Here is a 24,131-nt window from a genome sequence, read left to right as displayed (position 1 = left end):
GCTAGCCCGCCCACCCGCGGACGAGAACTGTCAGATGAAGTAAACATTGCCGGTTAAGCCCGCCGCCCAGGTGGTGGAATTGGTTGACCTAATTTTTTTACTTCTGGAAACGGGGGTTGTGTGGCTTTTGCCGGAATATCATTTACCGGAAACGTTAGTTTTTTTTTATTTCTGTAAAATGAAAATACCCGCAAAATCAAATACCAAAGGTGAAACTGTCGAAATCATAAGACAATTATTTCTGGTATGGTTACCATGTCGTCTGCCTGTGTGGATCAATCGGACCGCGCACTGGACTCATAATCCAGAGGTCGCCAGTTCGAATCCCGAGGCGGACGCAACAAATTCTAAGTGTTAAATATAGGTATTCGGTGCCCTCTCCCCGTGCCCATACCTTCACACTTAGGAGACCCGGGAGGCGGAGTCTTGTCGCAAAAAGAACGATACACACCTGTGGATCCGTTGACGAAACCACAAGGTTTAAGAGGGCCACATTATAAGATGTTACGTCGATTCCGTTTACCATGTGTGATATTGTTGATATAATGTCACCACCATATAACAAAATAACTTATTTTTAATTTAAAAAGTTGCTAAAATTAGCTTTAGGGAAAGTTTTTTTCTGGTAAAAAAATGAAAACTTTTACTTGTAAAGTTTTGGAAAATCTCCTTACTAACTGATTTAAAAGTCTTAACTTTTAATACTGTAGGGATTATGGGTTGCAGGATTGAATATGTAATAAATTATTAAATGAGTATTTATTATAAGATTGATATAATTCATAAATAAGAGTTAAGAGCGCAACAAAAAGTGCGCACCTTCATGAATATTGCCTTGTTAGCTGATTGTGGATTGAGTGAGAGAGCGCTAGCGAGCTGCGAGAGAGAACAACGAGCGAGAAAACAACGAGATGCGCGCGGCCGGCGAAAGAGAGAATGAAGATTGTCAAATCAGTTTTGTGGTTAATTTCTATGGAATAAGACGTGTTGTTTGTTGATTGCAAAATATCTGTGTTTTTATTATAAAGAAAGTCCCCGATCACGACAATGGCACAGTCCGGTAAGTCGAACCTTTTGATTCATGAAAGATCATTTGTTTTGCTTGAATTGTTGTGTTGTGAAATCCAACAGTTTTGTTTACCTGCCAGGATGCGGGTCAAAGTTTCGCTTTGTTGTTTTGCCTGTGTTTTGAAACAGGTAGATTTTTGCTTGAAATTGTTATTTGAAATTGATAAAAGGCATAAAACTATCTGCGATAATTGACGGTCTTGAATTTAATGAATGATTTGCTTGTTGTTGTGATATTGGGAACGAATGTTTTGTTTTGAAGTAGTAAGTTTGGCTTTTCGTTGTGATTATTGAAAACCAATGTTTTATTCTAAGTTTATGGTGGAATTTGAAGGCAAATAATTTGCTCGAAATTTGATTGTTTTTGTACAATCACATTTTTGCTTTAGATTTGATTGTTGTTGTTTTGATTGACGACCAATGTTTTGTTTTTAATTTGATGCAATGTATAATTGTTATTGTGGAAATTGAACTCCAATGTTTTGTTACGAATTAAACTTCAATTTTTTTCTTATTTTGTGATTGATGAAAATCAATATTTTGTTTATAATTTGACAAAAGATTTGACAAGATTGTGGAAATTGAAAATCAATATTTCGTTTTGAATTTGATGGAGGATTAGTTTGCGATTGAAGGTTAATTTAATTTAGTTGTTGTTTTGGTAATTGAAATCAAATTTGTTGTTTGAATTTTATTGTTGTTATTATAATTGACGACCAATGTTTTGTTTTGAATTTGATGCAAAATTTGATTGTTATGGATTGTTGTTATTATTGATGATCAATATTTTTATTTTTTTATTTTGGATTGGATGCTGGTTATTTTGGTAATTAAAGACCAATGTTTATTTTTGAATAAGATAAATATTTGCTTCTTGTTAGTTTTGTTTCAAATTTAATGAAAGATATGCTTGTTGTGGCAATGACTTGATGCAAAGTCCAATAAAATCACAAATTACAAAATTTACAGGTTTAATTTTGATTGAAAGATTTGATTGTTGATGAGGGAATTAAAGCCCAATGTTTTGTTATGATAAGATGACAAATTTGCTTATTTTTGCGATAAATGAAAACCAATATTTTGTTTCGAGTAAGATATGAGGTTTGATTGATATTGTGGTAATCGAAAACCAGTTATTATTTTGAATATGATGATAGATTTGCTTTTTGTTGTAGCAATCGAAGGCCAAGATTTGTTGTCTGAATTTGAGTTTTGTTATGATAGAACGGTATTTTTTTCGGTTTTAAGTTTCATGCAATATTTGATTGTTGTTTTATGATGGGCAATTTTGAGTTTTAAATTTGACGCAATATTTGATTGTTTATATGGTAATTGATGACCAATGTTTTGTTTTGAAGTTGATGCAAAATTTGATTATTAATTTTATGGTTAATGAAAAAATGTTTAGTTCTCATTTGAATGAAGATTTGATTGTTGTCATTATTGACGATAAATTTTTACTGTGAATTTGATGCAATATTAGATTGTTGCTTGATGCTGTGGAAATTGAAAACTATCGTTTTAGAATTCTAATGAAAATTTTATAGATTTATGCAGAAATTGACAATTAATGTTTTGCTTTGAAATTTGATTTGAGCAACGTTTTTTGCCGTTATAATTGATTAGTCATAGTTAATTTTGAAGTCTCTTCTGTGTTGGAGACTGACGAACCTCTGTGATGGTAGTCAGAAAAAAGTCTCCTCTGTTTTGGAGCCTGACAGACCTCTGCGATGGTAGTCAGAAAAAAAGTCTCCTCTGTGTTGGAGCCTGACAGACCTCTGCGATGGTAGACGACTGTAAAATTTCTTTCATTTTGACGTTCTCGTGTAACCGTGTACGACTAAGTTCCACATGTAAATAAACCGTGAAATAAACAATTGGTGGGTTTGGTGGTGCTGGTGATTCTAGGACGCAAAGCAAAGCCGACCGCGGCAGCAGCTAGGAATCGGACGCGGAAACCTTCGTGAGTCAAACAGCAGCAGCGGAACGCCTTCGAAGGAGGGTGATGCGGGTACGGGATGAGGTCAAGTGCTCAAAAAGGACAAAGCGAGCTTCCTGCAGGAACTGCAGCTGTTCCACGACCGGAATGGGTAAGAAGGAAGCTTTTTTTTTTTTGGGGTTTGTGATTGATTTTGTTTGTTATTTGTAGGATGGAAGGTTGGAATGTGGATTCGCACCAGTTGTATTCGGTGGTGGTGGCCCAGAATTGGTGATTGAAGGTCAATTCCCGCGAGGGCTGGAACGAGATCATCGAGGAGATGGCGCTGCCGAAGCGTTGCGTGAACAACGAGATTGCGTTGAAGAAGATAAACATCCGGGTTTTGGACAAGTACGAAACAGGTGATTTTCACGGTGAGGAGAAGGAGCCGACGAAGAGGACGACGAGAAGCGGGATAATCGGAGGTGGCCAGAGCGGATGTTGTACTCGGTGCCGGCGATTTACAACACCGGTGAGTAATGATAAATGGCTTGCCAACTTCACTAACTTCCATCTCTTTTAGCAACTAACCGCCCACAAATGCTCATCTCGCGACGGCGCAGCTCCAGCCGAATGAACCTGGACAGCGTACCGAAAAAAATCTGTGTCATTCTCGAAGGAGGATGAAATGCTCGAAATCGAATTCCGTTCCGAGGGCCTCATCAACCCAATCCTCCGGATGCGCTTCCAGAATCTGGAACTCCCCGTTCAGGCACTTCACTTTCCAGCTGGGAAACGTCGATCACCCTTGCCGAATCTACAGTCAACATCTCCAAACCTGTCCTGATGAAGGCCGGCAACGTGACCATCCTGTTCTCTACTTTGCTGTCGCGCGTCGAAACGTCCATCCGGAACTGTCCAGCTTGGGGTCTTCGGAAGTGACCGTTGGCGTACCACAAGAAGCGGTACAGCATAGACTCGGATTTTGGCCAGAAGCGTTAAATACAATAACAAAATGTATTTTTTTTAACATACTGTTTAAAACTTTTAAAAATAAACATAAAATCAAGCCTAGAATCAAGCCCATTTTTCTGAAACTATCACTGTAGTATTAAATGTTGTTTATTCTTGCTATAAAAGATTTATTTTCAAATTAAAAGTAAAACACTTTTACCGATACAACGATTTTGTTCCATAAATGCATGGTAGTATCAAAAACTTTCCAACTTTTAAATTGAAAAGTTTAAACTTTCTACGAATATTCACCAACGCGAACTTTTAATCCAACGAACGATCTTTTTAAATTTAGAGTATTTTTTCTTTGTGTGTACAAACTTCAAGGCTCATACGAGCTTCAAGGGCTTAAAGGGAGGGGTTCCCGTGATCAGAATGAGCTCAAATTTGGAAGCCTCGATATGGGCAAATCTTTTATTTCAGGGGCTAACCCCGAGTTAGTTCGGATTGAAAAGGTCCTATAAACTATTTTATTTATTCTTTCATGTGTTTATAGGTCCTATTCAAAAAAAAACTCCAGACATTTTAACCTCACATTTTTTCATGTACGTACAATCCGCAATCCAGCAAAACGTCCAACTCCCCTCGAAGAGCCACCCTGTGCCGCGAGGCGGGCTCGCACGCAAACTGTCAAAATTATTCAAAAAGCTGTCAAAGAAGAAGAACAAACCACCACCAAGAGGACACCAGAACATCAGCCATATTTTTCGCAAAATCCTGCTGGTCAGAATCGGGTTCGGAGTGTGTTTTTTTCGGATTGTCGTCGGTGCTTCTTTTTTCGTTTACTGTCTCCGTGCCGTCGCCGCCGTTGCGTGACATCGTCGTGGGGGCGTTGTTCCTTGGTTTTGGATTAATTTGTGGTGCGAGTGTTTCGCGTGGTTTCTCCAGTTTTTGTGTTGTTGTATTTACCTTCGGTTCTCCGGTGGCCGTCAAGAGAGGGTGCGTTCCAGAACCGTCGTCGGTGCCCGTTTCAATCGCAGTTTTGCAGTGTGTTCATACACGCACACGAGCACAGTTTTACCTACAGCGAAATTGTAGCGCAGTTTTGTCTGATTAATCATCGAGCAGCGACGGAAGTCGATATCCGGAAACTCCAGATTCGGTGCAGTCACAAAATCGAGGCAAGAACCTTGCGAGTTCATGTAAGTGTGACATTAATTTACGACGTGATTCAGCTTTTTTTTCGCAATCGCAAACTTATCAGAAAACAGGGGAATCCCACTCTGTCGAAGAAAATCGGTGCCCCGGACTTCGTGGGTGGGGTCACCGGAGCGGGTGTTCCGGTGGGAGGTCGTTTCGGGCGGTGGAGGCGGCGTCATTATCTTAAAATTAGATCTGTCTGCCGTGGCGGCTGCTGCTGCTCTCGACACAATATGAGAAAAGAGAAGAGGCATGCAATAAAGCGAAAAAAAAAGTATCAAGAATATTTGGCTGGATTGGCCAGCTGCTGCTGCGGGGAATGAAAGGTGGGTGGGGTGCCGGGCCATTCTGGCCGATTAACGGGTACTTGTGGGGAGCTGTTTCTGCTGTTGGGTGCAGTGCGAATTATTTAGAGCTCTCTACTCGAAAGTAAGTGCAAAAGGTTTTTTTTTTCGTTCTTTTGGCTTTTATTTTATTGGTTTGAAACATTACACTCTTCTAATATCCGACCGCAGATGTGCGGCGTGTACGGAACGACGGAAGGGGTTGGGAGCATGAGTCATGGTGCAAGTATTTTTTCTTGTACGCGTATCAGACGAAATTTCCACATTGTCGTAGGCTTGCAAGGGAGGTAGATAAATATACAGCTAGTTGATAAGTAGTGGAAGTGAAATAGTGAGCTGGGCCCTCGTAAAATATTTATTTTTATCATTGATAATACCTTCTTTTTATGTGTGAAATGTGAAATTATAGAGATTTGTCGATTTTAAAACTTGAATTTAAGATTTTAATAAAAATTTTCCATTTTTTTTCATTTATATTACAATATTTAGGATAGGAAGACTCCCTGGGCCTTGTAAAGTCAAGGGGCATGATTTGATCCTAGTGCATTTGTTAAAATTTGGGTATACATTCTTTTTTATAAGCACTATGGACACCACTTCATGCTACGAGAACTCGCTTTGGCGCAGCCCCAGGGCTTAAGCGTTGACCGATAAGCTGTCTTCGTGAACTAGGTAGTTCTCCGATAGTGAAAATATCACAATTGCACAAGACACCGCTGCTTCTGTGACTTTTTCACTATCACAATGTGGGATTTTGGTGGGACTTTAGGATAGTACAATTGATTTGTTAATTAGCATTAGCATCTAAAATAAATCTGTATGCTTTCCAAATCTATTTGATGATAAATTTAGTTACAATTGTTGAGTTAGAGTAATGCTGTCAATAAACTTCGATTGATGTAGAATACTAGGCATTCTTTTATGTCAAATTGTCCATAGAGTCTCGATCAATCAATAATGTAATGATATCGGACAAAATTCGTTGATCTGTTGAACTAACGGTTTTCGGATTATGGTTGTATTGACCATTGTTGCGAATCGAGGAACTACGGATCTTTTGACGTAAATTGTCATTTCTTTTTAAAATCGCAAAGTGTACTAATTCATTGGCAGATCTGATTCTAGTTGTAATGTACGACAAGACTACTGACGGACGTGACAGGACGAGGGCCCAGTTTAGAGGTTTCAACATCAACGATGTGCGGCTGGACCACACTCCCAAAAAAAAAAAAGAACTAGAAAATCTATCGTCAGAATGTTTATCATTATTATCTATTCTAAGAAGAATCAAGAATTAAAAAAATTAAGAATTTATGAATTAAAAAAATATTTAAAAATTTAAGAAAATGTTTAATACATTTGTACTAGGCTTATTTTATCATTTTCTAATATTCTAATTTCATAATTACATAATATCATAACTTCATAATTTCTCAATTTCAAAACTTCATAATTTCATGTTGTCATAATTCCATAATTTAGTTTTTTTTTATAATTTTATGATTGAGCAATTCCAACCCGAAACAGGAATTTTTTTGGTACTTTTTTCTCGACCCTCTCCGATTTCAATGAAACTTTGTAGACATATTATCCTACGCTTATATAAGCCATTATTGTGTATATAGAGCCAGTTACACTCGATAATGACATTTGAGAAGGGCGTAAGTGTTTTAAATATTTTTGTATTTCGTACGTATTTCGTAATTTAAATATTGCGGTATCTCGAAGCCGTTGCATCGTATCAAAAAGTGGTCAAAGACAAACTTGTAGGAAATTTGACGGGCTTTCCGAAAAAAATAAACTGAAAGAAAAAAACACTTAACTTTAATGAGATTTTTTAGTTTTTAAGTTTAAAATTAAAATTTGAAGGTGAGCCCGCGATTTTTTTTTCGTTCAATTTTTTTGTGAAAATAGCTTAAGATGTTACAAAAAGACTCACGAAAAATGCAGGATGGAGCAACTCACCTAAAAAAATACAAAAATCATTTACTGAAACTGTCTTTTTTTAAAGTGCTCTAAACATCAAAATATTCAAAAACCGAACACGAGAGTCAATTCTACAGTCAATTTTACATAAAAGTCTCCATATTGACCATTGTCCTAAGTCCAATCCTTGTGAAGTTACAGCGGTTTTAAAAATAAAAATGTTGAAAAAATAGGTTTTTTGATGGTTTTTGGATAATTCTATATGACAGACTTGATTTTTCAGTCTCGAAAATATTTTTACCGAAAAGCTCGTTCAATTTCCCATAAGTTTGTCTTTGACCACATTTCAATTGGATGTTTGTGTTTACAGATATAAGCTAATTCACTATCCAGGTTACTATTGTAATACTACACTAAAAAAATACTATGTTTTCAGTTATGAGCGATGAAATTAGCTTATATCTGTAAGCCTATACATCCAATTGAAATTTGGTCAAAGACAAACTTATGGGAAATTGAACGAGCTTTTCGGTAAAAATATTTTTGAGACAGAAAAATCAAGTTTGTCATATAGAAATTGACAAAAACCATCAAAAACCCTATTTTTTAACATTTTTATTTTTAAAACCGCTGTAACTTCACAAGGATTGGACTTAGGACAATGGTCAATATGGAGACTTGTATGTAAAATTGTCTGTAGAATTGACTCTCGTGTTCGGTTTTTTAAAATTTTGATGTTTAGAGCACTTAAAAAAAAACAGTTTCAGTAAATGATTTTTGTATTTTTTTAGGTGAGTTGCTCCATCCTGCATTTTCCGTCTTTTTGTAACATCTTAGGCTATTTTCACAAAAAAATTGAACAAAAAAAATCGCGGGCTCACCTTCAAATTTTACTTTTAAACTTAAAAACTAAAAAATCTCATTAAAGTTAAGTGTTTTTTTCTTTCAGTTTATTTTTTTCGGAAAGCCCGTCAAATTTCCTACAAGTTTGTCTTTGACCACTTTTTGATACGATGCAACGGATTCGAGATGCAGCAATATTTAAATTACGAAATACAAAAATATTTAAAACACTTACGCTCTTCTCAAATGTCATTATCGAGTGTAACTGGTTCCATATACACAAAAATGGCTTATATAAGCGTAGGATAATATGTCTACAAAGTTTCATTGCATTGTTGGAATTCGAGCGAGAAGAAGGAAAGCATTTATCGCTCGCGAACGAGGGAGAGAACTTGTAGTACTTTTCTCTTCTCGCTCGCGCTCGCGTTTTCGTTCGCGTTCTCGCTCTCGTCGCGAGCGCTCGCGAGCGCCTCGTGCTAGCCGTTCGTCCCAAGTTAGCAATTTGTTCATCAGGCTTATGAATATGAACCAGGCGATGGTATAGAGGTGTAACTTCAATCGCTGTGTTGTTTTTTGTTCGTTTATAACACGTTCAACTTCTCGCGAACGGGCAATTCTGGCTCGCGAGAAAGCCCGTTCACGAGCGGAGGAAAGCACGAGCAATCGGTGAGTTTCTCTCGGCAGCTCGAGACTCGCGGCGAGAACTCGAGAGAGAGAAAATTTCCTCGCGAGAGCGCGATAATACCAACACTGTTTTATTGAAATCGGAGAGGGTCGGGTACAACCGATTCCCTATTTGACATGGAATTGCTCGATTGTAAAAGTGTAGTTTTCCAAGTTTTAGAATTATGTACTAAAATTAAACTTAGATTGCTGATATTATAGTTCACAACGATAAAGCTTAATTTTTTGAGTAAAATGATCCTTTGTACGACCACAAAGAGTTTAAAATGATTTTTTAAATCAGTTTTGAAAAATCAACCTCGCGGTCCTTCTTGACCGAAAAGTTCTTACTTGACAGCTCTTTTTTCAAGGGACTATACTGCCCCTGATCGCATAAATGTCCCATATGCATTTCGCCACTTTTGAGTTAATAATGTAGTTTGGTTCAAAATTGTGTGCTCTTTCAGAAAAGCCTATAACATCCAGTACATTGTTCAAGAAATCAGGAGGAAATCCAGTTTTTTTTGCGAAAATTTGACACGTAGCCTTATGTGTGGGACAAACTTCAAATGTGTTTTTCTCGGCTTGCTGTTTTTGCATATGGGACATTTATGCGAACATGGGCAGTATAGTTGATCCATCGAGAAAAGGTTGTCTTGTCAACATTTTTTTTGCTTTAAAATAACAAAAAGTGATCAGAAATTGTTTTTAAGCGTGTTTTTAAGACTTTAAGACCCTATTTAAGAATTTCTTAATTTCAGTATTTTTTTATTTAAGAAATTTTATATTATTGATTTCTTAATTTAGTTGATGTTGAAAATCCATTTCAACTTAATTTTGCGATCTTTGTGCACTGCGAGTGTGTACCTTAGGATGAAACACAATGGTCGAATATTGCGCACATTTCAGGACATGATTCCCTAGATGTACTGAGCCCGAATCCCAAATACGAGCTTGATTGGTTGCGACAGGACGCTTTGACTTTGAAGTTTAATTAGGATTTAACCCGTAAAATCGGTGCGTTTTGGTTTTTGCGAGCTCATAGTTCGTGTTCCAGGGAACAACTTTGCCGAAGAGTACGAAAAGATTCATCAAATATTAAGAATGTTGGTACAGCAGTTATAACACCACCGCTGAAAACATCAACTTTTTCTTTAAGCGCTTCTGGCAACCATCCGCATGCTTGGTTGCATGAGCGTCGCGACGCCTACCCTGAATCATTTCTGCCTTAGCAGCAAGTGCTGCCAGGAGAGAGTGAAGGAAAAGTCACATGAAATAAGTGAAATTTCCAACCTTCATGTTTCCATTTATTTTAAATCTTCTTCTTTTGGTAAATTTTTAGCTCGAAGCCCGCCTGGTGGCGGGGTTGGGTCGTACTGGGTTAAGATTTATATTTTTTGAATGTTAGATTTTCTTTACTTTGTTTCAACTCTTCTCTCTTTTGTGATTGAGAGAAGTACATTAGCCAATTCAGCTTGTGAGAGTAGAAGTAGACGAACCTCTTTGCATTCTTTGGCAAAGTTGTTTTCTGGATCAAAAACTATGAGCCCTTGAAGTTTTTTTTTTTTGAAAAATATGAAAGTTGCTGAAACACTTAAAAATATATCCAAAGCTAAGATGTACCGATTATTCTACAAGTTACTTATTTCTTGAGATTTTATTTGTTTTTATTTGCTAACAAATATCATTAGGTTTAGTGTGGCAACCTAAGCTAAGCTCACATGTTTCAATACAGTCCAGACTTGATTATCCGAAGGCCTCGGAAAAAATAAATTTGGATACATAATCGAATCAGGATATTTTTTTTTCTTTGTCTAATTTTTGATTATCGAGCTTAACAATGACTCCTAAACTACTCTAAAGTGATTGAAAATTTTTAAATCGGAGATGGCGGAGATTTTTTTTAATAAAATACATTTTGTTATTTATTTAACGAAAATTTGGTCGCAGAACTCAAATTTGTTGTTGAAAACAAGAAAATGAGAAAAAAACGAAAAAAATATATAAGTGAACTACCGCCATCAGGGGTGACATTGGGTCTGTGGGGTGAGATTGAATAATACAAATTTCAGCATTTTTGTATTACTTAATGTCACCCCTGATGACGGTACTAATGTAACTCTGAGTATTTCGATCTAGTAATGATACCTTGCGAAAGACTAATGCATTGAGCCATTATAAGTTTTGCTTTTACAGAAGGCATTTGTCTGTATTCATCAGTTCTCGAATCCTTTCCTCGAATTGCAGCATGTCCGCCGAGAATGAGGTCGTTCCGCCGGTCGAGGGCGAGGAGGAGCACGATGCCAACTACCAGCCGCCCCCGCAGAAGACCATCGAGGAGATCATGGCCGCGGACGCCGAAGACGAAAGCTTACGAAAGTACAAGGAAGCCCTGCTCGGCGAGGCCCAGTCCGAGAAGATTATCTTCGGTATGTGAGATGGAAGGTATTTTTTGAAGAATGAATTTTCAATGTTATGCGTTTTTCAGACGACTCCGACCCTCGCAAGGTGATTGTGAAAAAGCTTTCCCTGCTCGTCGCGGACCGTGACCCAATGGAGCTCGACCTGTCCGGAGACATTTCGAAGCTGAAAAAGAATGTAAGCGATTTGTGACTTGATTTATGAGATCAATCGCTAACATTCCATTATTTTTAGGTCTTTGTCATTAAGGAAGGCATTCAGTACAAGATCCGTATCGATTTCGTCGTCCAGCGAGAAATTGTCCACGGGTTGAAGTACATCCAGAAAACCTACCGAATGGGAGTACCCGGTAAGTTGACCCTTTTTTCGAATATCCGCTTGGTGTCAGGTTAAACCGTGATAACGCCGATTAAAATGTGGTCTTTTTTTCTTAATTATTTTCATTCCTCCTTGCCTGCCACCGCGTGGTGCGTGTCTGTTGCCGGTTCCGATTGTGACGAACCAACAAACGCGGGACCGCATCGTTTTTCCGTTGTTTTTGCCTCTTTGAATGTGTGTCTATCTTTCCATATCTCGATAATTGTGTGCAACTTCAAATTAATCCTAACGTAACATAGTGGTTCATGGTAAGCGAATGCTTTTAGTTTGTTCTGTTGATGCTAGAATAGTGCTTCGCTAGGGCTAGATGCAATTTACAGTTTTAACTCGCTTTTCTGCTGGTGGCTTCTCGGTACTCGCTTTGCTTTTCCGTATCTGCCGTCTTATCGCCGCAGTTGTAACGACAGCTAGATTTGATAAGAATCGATAACTCGAGTGGTTTGACTTTTTTCTCTCTCTTGCTATCTATTCAAAATGGGTTTCTTTATCTAACAGTCAGTTACACTTGAGCTTAAGACACTTGCATGTTTAGGAATGGATTAGTATAACTGTGTTAGTACGCATCTAGTTTGCTATTCATGGAATACATTAAGTGATAACTTTGCATAACATTTTGCTGCATACTAAGGGGTCATCCACAAAACACGTTGACACTAGCCTGTCCCATCGACATGACCTCAAGTTGAGGAATTCTAGGTGCTCAAATAATAAATTATGATGTCAGAAAAAAAAATTCTTAGACAAGAAGAAATAATAAAATACTTTTTCGCACTCCCTCTTTGATGTACTAAAAACACTTTTTAAACAAATTTTCAAGATGCTCTTTTATTATATGACCAAAACGTAAGTTGTTGGCTTCTCCCAGATCTATGTAACAAATTTTTTTGCGGACATTTCAGAGCATGAGCTTGATTGGTTGCGACAATACCTGGCGCTTTGACCTTGAAGTTTTTTTTTCAACCCGTAAAATCGATGGGTTTGTGTTTATGCCAGTTTTGAGCAACTTTACAATTTTGGATTTTTGCGAAACCCTCATGTGCTCACAGTTCGTGTTCCAGGGAACAACTTTGTCGAAGAGTGCGAAAAGATTTATCAACTTTTAAGAATGTTTCGGATTTTTTAACACCGTCGCTCAAAACATCATTTTTATTCTTCAAGCTCTTCTGGCAGCACTATCAGCATGCTTTGCGGCTGCATGAGCATCGCGATTCGCGACGCCTAACTCAATCTTTTCTGTGGTAGCAGCAAGTGCTGCCAGGAGAGCTTGAACAAAAAGTTGAAGTTTTGAGCGGTGGTGTTATAAATTCTGTAAAATCTTAATAATCGGATGCTGGTTCCGGACATATTTTATTTTAATAATAGCAAATATTTTTCAAAGGGCGAAAGCATATTTTTTTTAGAAAACTTCAAATTTTTAAAGGAGTTAGAATTCTAATCAACAGAAAATAATCCTGAATGCCTTTTTCTACATTGTTATTAATCTAACCATGTTTGGGCACGTTTAAAGATTTCTAATTCATTTTCTAATGTCGATCTCAGCATCGGAAAATCGGATAAAAATCGGACCATTAGTTGCTGAGATATCGACATAAGAAAAAGGTGGGTTGTTTGGGTGAGACTTAGAAAACATCACTTTTCCTGTTTTTAAATCTTTGCATGGAAATATCTCAGCAACTAAAGGTCGTATCAACAAAGTTCTAAAAAGCAAAATATAGAGAATTTTCTCAGCTTTTCAAAAATATGTTTTCATAAGTGAAGGAATCTATGACATTTCCCCGAAACCCACATTCCCGAAAAGACATTTCCCCGAATGCCACATCTCCGAAAATACACTTTCCCGAAATGTCATTTACCCGAAAATCATTTCCCCGAAGAATCCATTTCCCCGAACGGTCACATCCCCGAATGGCGACTTCTCCTCAAAACCATTTTCCTGAATGGGCACTTCCCCTAATTTTCCACATCCCTAAAAATCATTTTCCCGAATGACCATATCCCCGAACGGCCATTTCCCCGAACGCCACTTCCCCGAACCCGGTCAGGCGGGTATGCCCGTTGCTCAAAACCGCACCGTACCTTAAACATTTGTAATAATAACCAAACATCAACCAAACAAAACGTGTTTGTTATTGTTTACATTGCGTTCTCTATTTTTCGTTTATTCAAGGTAAAACATTAAAACGCGTTTTTTCTCGGAACGTCAAAAAGCGACAAACGACAAGACAGCACGACAGCGTCGCAAAAAAAAAATGCATTTAGTTGAAAATCAAAATACAGTCCAGACTCGATTATCCAACATACCATACCAATCAGCATAGCGCACCAGGTACGCGTGCTGTAGCAAGAAGACGCTTCCATCTTTCTCGGTCTTGGGCTGCTACTCTCCAATTTCCCAGGTTACAAATCTTCCGGATATCACCATTCACTTGATCTCCCCACCGTGCGCGCGGTTTCCCTGCTCTCCTGCCTGTACCGCCAGCTGGTTCGGCGCGGTCAAAAAGCAGTCTGACAGGCTGGCTCTCGTCCATTCGGGCGACATGGCCGGCCCACCTGAGCCTCCCGATTTTCGCCTGGGTGGCGATGGTCGGTTCTTCAAGAAACGCGTGCAGTTCGTGGTTCATGCGTCGTCGCCACACTCCGTCAGACACCTGCACTCCACCGTAGATCGTTCGTAGCACCTTCCGTTCGAAAACTCCAAGGGCACGTTCGTCCTCCTGCCGCATCGTCCAGGTCTCGTGGCCATAGAGGACTACCGGTCTAATCAGTGTTTTGTACATCGTCAGCTTCGTGCGGCGTTGCACCCGATCCGAAGTGAGGGTCTTCCGTAATCCGAAGTACGCACGATTCCCAGCAAAATACGAGTCCGGATCTCTTTGCTGGTGTCGTTGTCGGCGGTTACCAGCGATCCCAAGTACACGAACTCGCTCACCTCCTCCAACTCATCATCATCCACAGCTAGAGGGGTGAGACTTGGGGGGCCGACGTCCCTCGAGCCCCTTCCTCTCATGTACTTCGTCTTCGTCGTATTCATGCCAAGTCCTACACGCCTTGCTTGTACCTTCAGTCGGGTGTAGACGTCCTTCACCGTCTCCAGGTTTCTTGCCACAATGTCAATGTCATCGGCAAAAGCAAGCAACTGGTAGGACCTGTTCATGATCGTGCCACTCGTGTCAATGCCCGCTCTTCGAATGATGCCCTCAAGGACGATGTTGAACAGCGCACAGGATAAGCCATCACCTTGCCGCAGCCCTCGGCGTGATCCAAAGGGTTCCGCTAAATCCCCCGAAACACGCACGTGACACATCACACCATCCAAAGTAGCCTTGATCAGCCGAGTCAGTTTATCCGGAAATCCATTCTCGTGCATGATCTGCCATAGCTGCTCGCGGTCGACTGTATCATAGGCTGCCTTGAAGTCGATGAAGATGTGATGTGTGGGCACGTTGTACTCACGACATTTCTCGAGGATCTGTCGGAGACAAAATATTTGGTCCGTGGTGGCGCGCGCGCCAGTGAAGCCCGCTTGGTAGGGCCCCACGAACCTCCTTGCGTGGGGTATCGCCCTTTTTGTAGATGGGGCACACGACACCATCCATCCACTCCTCCGGTAGCTTCTCCTCCTCCCAGATCACACAGTGAAGCGCCCTCGCCAGTTTCTCTCCTCCATATTTGAAGAGCTCACCGGGTAACCGATCCTTGCCGGTAGCTCTGTTGTTCTTCAGCTTCCTGATCTCCCTCTTCACCGTCTCCAGATCAGGTGCTGGGAACTGTTCATCAGCTGCGGGCGCTCCAAGGTTGACTCCAACGCCGTCTCCGTCCGCTTCATCGCCGTTGAGGTGCTCGTTGAAGTACTGCTTCCACCTGTCCAGCACCTCGCTTTTGTTCACGATCAGGTTTCCCTCGTTGTCCCTGCACACATCGGCTCGCGGCACGAAGCCTTTGCGGGACCGGTTCACCTTCTCGTAGAACTTTCGCGACTCGTTAGCTCGGAATAGCTGCTCCATTTCTGCGCAATCCCGGTCTTCCTGCTGGCGCTTCTTGAGCTTGAAGACCGCGACCTGCCGATTCCGAGCCTGCCTGTATCGTTCCACGTTCCCTCTCGTCGCCTTGTGCAGCTTTCTGTCGTAAGCTGCTTTCTTCTCGGCGGTTATCTGTTGGCACTCGTCGTCGTACCAATCATTCCGACTGACTGGGATCGCACTACCCAGTGTGGCTTCCGCTGCACTGCCGATGGCTGAGCGAATACGGCTCCAACCATCTTCGAGCGAGGCTGCGCCAAGTTCCTCCTCACCTGGCAGATTCGCTTCCAGCTGCTGCGCGTAACTGTGGGCCACTTCCCGTTCTGGAGACATGCGGTGTTGAACGGAGGGCCCGCCGGCTTCGGCGTTGGTTGAACACCGTCGACAGCTTTGAGCGCATGTCAACTCCAACTAGGTAGTGGTCCGAGTCAATATTCGCACCGCGAAAGGTGCGCACGTGCGTTACGTCCGAGAAGAATCGGCCGTCGATCAGGACGTAGTCGATTTGCGTTTTCGTCCGTTGGTCAGGTGATGTCCAAGTGGCTTTGTGGATGTCCTTGCGAGGAAAATAGGTGCTCCTGACCACCATTCCATCGATTATCCAAAGGCCTTGTTAAAAGTTCACTTCGCATAATCGAATAACAAACATTTTTTTCCGTCGTCTTTTTTTTTTGCTTGAGCTCGACAAGTATAACCCCTTAACTACTTTCAAGTGATTTAGTAATTTCAAATCCAAAATGGCGGTGATGAAATATTCAAAAAATGGTGGTTTGGTTGAGCGTTTTAGCAGAATGCATTACTATGAATACAAAGAGACGAGTTGTTCCTTTTAATTCCGCTATATATTTTTAATATCTTGACAGTATTTCGTCTACTACTTGCAGACTTCATCAGTGTTCTGTTCTCGACTTCGAGAACAGAACACTGATGAAGTCTGCAAGTAGTAGACGAAATACTGTCAAGATATTAAAAATATATAGCGGAATTAAAAGGAACAACTCATCTCTTTGTATTCATAGTATTCAAAAAATGCATTTTGTAATCCAATAATATACTATTTAGATTTGACTAAAAAGGGTTGATCGCAGAATTCAAATTTGACGTAAAAAATAAGAAAATAAAAAAAAGTTGTTCAAAGCCTTCATAAAACCAGCCAAAATTGATAAAGAAAAATCAGTTCAGTTAACGAAAATCTAGAACAAACTGAATCCTGCGCATCGAGTCGTCGCATAACGATATCGTTGCTGTGCAATCCTTACCACGTGGATACCGTTTTAGAAAATTGTCCTTTGCTGAAAATTTCCCATACAAAAAAAAATCTTTTTTATGGAACGTGGATGATCTCAATACCCCGCACTCTTTAAATGTCCGCGTGGTTTATGAATGGCTTTCTACGGATATTTGTTTTTTTTTCATATTTAAAAACACACGAATTTAATATTAAGGTCATACATTTGTAAAAATATCCCTAAAAAAAACAATTTATTTTATATCTAGGTTAACATTCGGGACAATTTAATTTTTGGGGAAGTAACCATTCGGGTTTATGTAAATTCGGGAAAACGACAGTTCGGTAAAATGGCCATTCAGGTAAATGACATTCGGGAATATGGAATTTTCAGGAAAATGATTTTCGGGGATGTGGAATTTTCGGGGAAATGATTTTCGGGGATATGGGATTCGGGAAAGTGGGATTCGGGGATAAGGGATAAAACCGCAAACAAGGGCACTAATTTAAAAAAATGAATAACTGCGACAATTTTCAAAAAAGTTACCTAGATATGGCTCTAACTTGATAACGATGCACTTTATCAAAATTTGAAAAATTGTTGCGGCCAATATTTCGATTTTTTTTTTAAATCAGTATTGATTTGCATTTGATGTCCCCTAAAACGATTAAGAAAAAAAAATAAAAACAGTGTTTTTGAAAAACAAGTTTTAGTAACAAAAAGTGAAATTAAAAATCAACAAAATTTTTTTTACTGTGTATCATTTTATTCAGTGTAGTCCTTATCCATACCTACAACTTTGCCGAAGACACGAAATCGTCAAAAATTACTTCAAAAGATACAGATTTTTGAATTTTCGTATATTATTTTTATATGGAAAGCTGCCAAATTTGTATGGAAAATTATATGGACAAACTAATGATGCAAAATGGCTTCTTTGGGCGAAGGTACCAATAAAGTTTCAGCCGGATTAAAAAATACAAAAATAAAAAAGACCGATTTCGTAGAGCTCATGTACATAAATATCACCCAATTACATTGTTTGGCTAGATTTGTTCAGTTTTCTGAGTCGATAAGTATACAATAGACATGAAGGTGGTAGGTTTACAACGTTTCTAAAAAAAAAAAACATTTCCCGAGCAGGATTATAGCCTCGATTTTCAATAAAATCAAAAATTAGGCGGATTTACCTCGAAAACAATGTGCTTTATCAAAATTTTTGCAAAGTACTTTTTGAATTCAAATTCGATTTGTTTTTTTTTTTAAATAATTGACAACACTGCCAAACATTTACATTAACCCTTTCAGGCCTGATGGGTCATATATAACCATCATAAAATCTTGATGGAAGGATTTTTAAAACTACCTGGGTATTCTTTTAGCCTTTCTTAAAAAAAAATCGATAGAAATATGAACTTCTTTAATACGCTTCATAAACCAACCTTCACGTATACATATTGTCCATTGAATTATGAGCAAATCTCCGCTTACAATCAGGGTTACCAGGTCAAAATTTGAAAAATCTGGCAATGTATCGATGAAAAATCTGGAAAAATCTGGCAGACAAAAATTTGGTTAAGGTGAGGGAGGATATGAATTGATTCAAAAATTTGTAGAATTCAGATGGTTTAACTGATTTTATGACCTCAAAAATGTTGAGTTCAAATCTTCTTTTTGAAAAACACTTTCTATTTTTATTTGATTTTTAATTAAATAGGTTAATTTTAATCAAAAAACCGTACTTAATCCACATTTAGGTGGTTGGTGCCTTCCTCTCATTTATAGGATGATTTCAACCCCCTTAAAGTGTCCACATGGTTTATGGATCGCCCTTAACGTGATCGCAGCACCTAAGAGGTCCTAATAAAAATAAGTGATAAGAAAAAATGACTACCTACAGACTTTTCTGTCAAGATTGTACATACACCGCCGTGGGGAAATAGATTGAGGTTATGTAAATTCAGACCATTTTTTAAACTGCATGAAATTTTAGATAGTCAAATTTTAAAAATTCTTAATCCACAAGAAAGGTCATTTCAGAACCTTTCTAAACATATATATTATGGCAGGTTTTCATGCAAAAATCACCCTTTTTTGCAAAGTTAGAAATTTATATGCAGCAGTTTTTAAGCATAACTTTTAATGTGCTTTACTAAATCTTATAAATTTCAATAGGGACTTATGGGACCTCAAGACGAATCGAATGAGGCCAATACGGTCAAAATAGGCTTAGCCAGTGTCGAGATATTCCAGTGACATTGATTTGGTACACATGTCTACATACAGCCAAACACACATACATTTGCTCAGCTGGTGATTCTGAGTCGATATGTATAAATGATGGTAGGTCTAAGAGGTCTAATTAAAAAGTTCATTTTTCGAGTGATTTTATAGCCTTTCCTCAGTAAGGTGAGGAAGGCAAAAATGTTAAAAATGGGCAAACAGTAAAAAATCTGGCGAAATCTGTCAATATCTGGCACAGAGAAGGGTAAATCTTTATTCTGGCTGAAACTTGAAAAATCTGGCATTCCCAGATTTATCTGGCAACCTGGCAACCCTGCTTACAATGCATAAGGCACCATTGAAAATTATTAAGTTTAAGTGCTAAAGCACTTAACAATTCATTGAAAAAATCACAAAAAAAAACTTTGCAGTGGGGAGATAAGATTCTAACAATACATTGGTATTACCTTAAAGGTGCCAAATCAATCCAAATAGAAGTTAACTAGTTAGGTAGCTCGTATATTATTGCATGCTAACACAACTGCATCTACCAGAATGCTTCTAACACCAAAACTCACCTTCTAGGAACATACATTGATAGATTTAGACCAGGGGTGCCCAACCTTTTGGCCCTGCGGGCCATATCTGATTTTTCTGAAGCAGTGGCGGGCCGGAACTAGTATTTGATAAAAGTTGATAAAGTAAGCACATTTTTTTCATTTTTTTTAATGATTGGGATCTATTGAAGTAAATAAAAAAAAGAAGTAGTGTTGCAAATAAGATTCATATATCTGGATTTTAAGAATGAAAAACAAAAATAACTTTCAAAAATGTGTTTATTTGACTTATTCTAATTTTTGTTTGTTTAAAATTGTATAGTTATTGTGTTTGACGATTGCAATTAAATACCTTTATACAATTTTGTTATGAAAAAAAAAATCAAATTTCGATGCTCGTTGCATTTTTTTTTAGTTTAATTTCCTCAACACTACAATAAAAAAATCTATGAGACATGATAAAATTCATTCAAACAAAATTTGGATTCGAATATCCTTTAGAAAAAAAAACTTTTTACGTTGTTGTGCACCTATATTCAAATATTTTAAAATGATTGTAAACACACACAAAATTTAAAAAGTGTAAGAAATATATCAAATCATTTTCAATTAGTTATTATTCAAAATTCAAAGTTTAAGAAAAAATATATTTTTTGCTCCAAAATTTCTTGACTCATTTTGAGACATTTTTAAATGTTTTTAAAATATTTGCAGCGATCTTTTTTCAGTATGAATAATTTGCTTTTTTAAGCTTAAAAAAACACTATATCACTGAAAAGTTGTTCTGGAAAAATATATTAGTTTTTGCTTACTCATTTATTTAAAAAAAAGACAAAAACTTCAGTTTGAAGCAAAGACAGTTAAAATTGAAAGAAATTTAAAATAAGTGTCTTTTTGTACATTTTTAGAAAACAATCAAAGCATTTTCATTAATTTCACAATTTTAAGAAATGGATAATTTTGTTTTCTTGCACCATTTTTCAGTTTAAAAACAACCAATATAGAAATTATAAGAATTAAACTCAAACATGAAAAATGTTGTTATAATGTATTAAAATTTGACTTCAAGCTTATTTATTTAATTCAGACAATCAATTTATTTATTTAATATTTCATGAACATCCTTAAGGGCCAGTCATAGAACTATTTCGAAAAGCCGTCGCGGGCCGGATGAAATGGCTTCACGGACCGGATCCGGCCCGCGGGCCGGACGTTGGGCAGGCCTGATTTAGACTGTCCGAAACGTAAACAATTTCGTTTTCCAACGCTTTAATGTAAACATATCTTTTCCTTCCAACCGTTTCCCTTCTTCTCTCCGACCTTGGCATCGTGCTAAATCAGTGGACAAAATGACGCAGATGGTCGGCTCGTACCCGCCCAAGAAGGAAATCCAAAGCTACACGACCCCGTTCGAGGAGGCCCCGTCTGGGATGATGGCGCGCGGCACCTACTCCGTGTCCTCGCTGTTCACCGACGACGACAAGAACGAGCACCTCAAGTGGGAGTGGAGCTTTGAGATCAAAAAAGACTGGCAGTAAGGGAGGGAGGGGATTTACTAACGAGAGTGAATTAACCCACCGGAGGTCGCGTACGTGTACTTTGTACACAGTTTGTAAGGGCATTTGTAAGAAAGGCGAAAACACGCGACTTCCCGAAGGTTAAAAGTATGCAAGATGGGAAAAAGTAACGTACACAGTGTAAAGTAAACATACAAAAGCTGCATCAATATTACACGTTTATACATAATGAAAAAAACACACACATATTATATACAGAAAAAAGTGGGAGGGAAACAGGAAGTAGTCAAAGATGAAGCTGGAACAACCTTTAGTTGCGTGCGCGGGTCTTTTTGCAGCGATCTCGGACTGTTAGAACAAGAGAGAGAGATTATTATTAGTGTGGAGCAATCTTCGTGGATGGATTTTATCGCTTTCAATTGTAGCCAGCAGCAGCAGCAGCAGGTCTTACTTCTATTCTTTACTTGATAAGAAAGTGGTTCGAACCGGTTGAAAGTTTGTCCGGTTCTGGTCGCGTTAATGTGATGCTTTCGCAGGCGGTATTAAAAGTATATAAATATTAAAAACAAAAACTATGGTATTAAATCGTTTCCCCTTTGTTAGGCGTTAACTCACTCTAGCTCTTGATGGATTTCAAAGTTCCTCCCAAAAATCAGGGGAGCATAACCAAATTTTCCGTTTAAATCCTTTTCGTATCGTGTATCGTATCTTCATCACTTCCTTATCTTAGCTGTGCATTTTGTACGAGATGATGATTGTTCTGCCAAAAATGAGATGTGCTTCAAAAAGCAATAAAAAAACCACTGTAATACTATTTGTTCGAAAAAAAGAACGTTTATATATCCAAAAGTGCTACCTTTTTACACATGTAAGATTAAGGGTTAGAATTGAGAGCAACAACAATAACAAACAAACAAAAATCCTAGCTGAAACACATAAACAAAACACCACAAAAAAGTCGTCGGCATTTGGGTCTGCTTTTCGTCTGCTTGCAAAGGTGTGCAGAAGCTCTGCAGTAGGCGGAGCCTGCGATTGCAAAAGCTCTGCAGTGGGCGGAGCCTCCAACTTCAAAAGCTGTTCAAGAGCTTTTGTCAAGCTCTGCAAGCACGGAAAAATGACTCAAAACGAAGAACCAACATATAACAACAACCTTTTTACATCCATTATTATACGCGAGATGAATATCCTGTAGGGACGCGAAAGCTAGTGGAACAAAAAGTTAGAATTGATTTTCATATAAAAAAAAAACAAAAGTTGGAGACCGGTCGTGTAATACCCAGGTGGAATTATTGGCGCTTTGCTAAATTAGTCTACGGTCTCTCGTTTGCGTGAGTAAAAAGAAAAAAAGAAAACCCTAGCCAGAAGTTGCATTTATATGACATTGTTTCTTCCTTAATTGTGTAACTCGTAGCTTTTCAAACCTAGTATTCTTGTTTTTTTGCTAACTTTAGAAACGAATTTGCTTCAATTTGCATAATCTTAAAACAAAAACGCATTTTACCGAAAGCCATACACAATAGACAACAAACATAGAGAAAAAAACAAAACAAGGTTACAATTCCTATACTAAAAAGCAAACACGTTGTATGAATCAGTATAAAATCACTATTTACAATCAGTCAAATGTGGCGACGTCGTTCGCGGACCGAGAGTTATTCCAACCCGGAGAGGACCAGTCAGTAGCAAAATCACAACCACACAAACAAACAACCAAGCAAACAAATAACACAGAAATATTAGCCCCAGGCAAGAAGGTACATTAAAGTCAGTTTTGTGCTCAATTTGTTCGAAACAAAGCTAAAAAAGTTCCAGACGATTGCGTTCTTTCTTGCTACTTTCTAATATCACAGTCCATATTTCAGCTAATCTGCGTTGATAAATAATTCATTTTTTTGGTTCCTGGAGGCCGTCGTGCGTTAAGCAATGAGAATTGCAAATTTCTCTTCTTTGGGTTGGAAGTTCTTTTCAAAATCGGATATTTCCTGTACCTTTGTGAAAACGTTTACTTAATTGTCTCTTCTTTGTTATATCATTTGAGTATAAAACCGCTTACTTAACCTATTTCATGTTTTTCAAGTATTTTTTCCGTATTTAAAATCGGAAGTTATTTGGGTACTCTTTAAAAAATACCAAATATATTTTTAAATTTATTTACAGATTAATTCTTGATTACTTTTTCAAAACAACCAATGCGCTATGAGTTTCCTGTGTAAATAGGACCTTTTGAAAAAGTAAGCAAGAATTATTTTGAATAAGATTTTTTATATTTTTAAAGATATTTTTTGAAAATGCTATAAGGCTGGTACAAATATTTTAAAAGTTTTTCGAAGACTAATGATTGCAAAACTATTGAACTAGTGTAAAATGCATTTTAAAACACTTTTTTCATTCAAATGTTGCAATTATGGCTTGTTATTTCAAATTTTGATTTTTTTTTAATTTTTAAAATTTTTAATATTAGTAACAAAGCACTCGAAATTTTGTATTGAATTTCAATACAAAAGTCGAGACGACTAAAAGAATATGTGGGAATGGGAAGTACATTGTGATTGTAGAAGGTATTGTTTTGATTCACAGCATGTAAAATTGATAATTTTAGCTTGTTTGATTTATTTCACGGCTTTTTCAAGATGGTTCACCAGAGCACCGTTGGGCAGTAGGAGAGCAAAAATTCTTGGAGGCTGATTTTTCAAAGTGCGTTTGAAGAAATAGTTTTTTTTAAACAATTTAGCTTGAATTATAACATCAATTTTCCATATTTGAGTAATTCGTGGATCTGTACCATAGCGAGAATTATTGAAGAAGTTTAATTAGTTCTTGTTAGAGCGTCCAATTTCCCGTCCTCGAAATAAATCCAGAGATTTCCCGGAA

General features: G+C 38.0%; 1 protein-coding gene across 2 annotated transcripts; it reads left to right on the top strand.

The window, feature by feature from the left end:
• Window positions 1–4,650: 4,650 nt before the first annotated feature.
• On the top strand, window positions 4,651–23,073 carry LOC6038572 (rho GDP-dissociation inhibitor 1). 2 transcript variants are annotated; one of them, XM_038254639.1, is made up of 7 exons: window positions 4,651–5,142; window positions 11,164–11,345; window positions 11,405–11,514; window positions 11,572–11,686; window positions 11,955–11,963; window positions 21,085–21,312; window positions 21,402–23,073. In XM_038254639.1, the coding sequence occupies exons 2-6, from the start codon at window positions 11,165–11,167 to the stop codon at window positions 21,279–21,281; spliced, it is 612 nt and encodes a 203-aa protein (XP_038110567.1). In that variant the 5' UTR covers window positions 4,651–5,142; window position 11,164; the 3' UTR covers window positions 21,282–21,312; window positions 21,402–23,073. The 2 variants fall into 2 exon arrangements, with proteins under 2 accessions (XP_038110567.1, XP_038110568.1); XM_038254640.1 differs by lacking the exon at window positions 11,955–11,963 and having other exon boundaries at window positions 4,652–5,142.
• Window positions 23,074–24,131: the final 1,058 nt, after the last annotated feature.

This window comes from Culex quinquefasciatus, chromosome 2 (genome assembly GCF_015732765.1).
Source record: "Culex quinquefasciatus strain JHB chromosome 2, VPISU_Cqui_1.0_pri_paternal, whole genome shotgun sequence".
Classification (NCBI taxonomy): Eukaryota; Metazoa; Arthropoda; class Insecta; order Diptera; family Culicidae; genus Culex; species Culex quinquefasciatus.
Note: the sequence above shows the minus strand (reverse complement) of the source record. Positions and strands in the feature narration are given on the sequence as shown.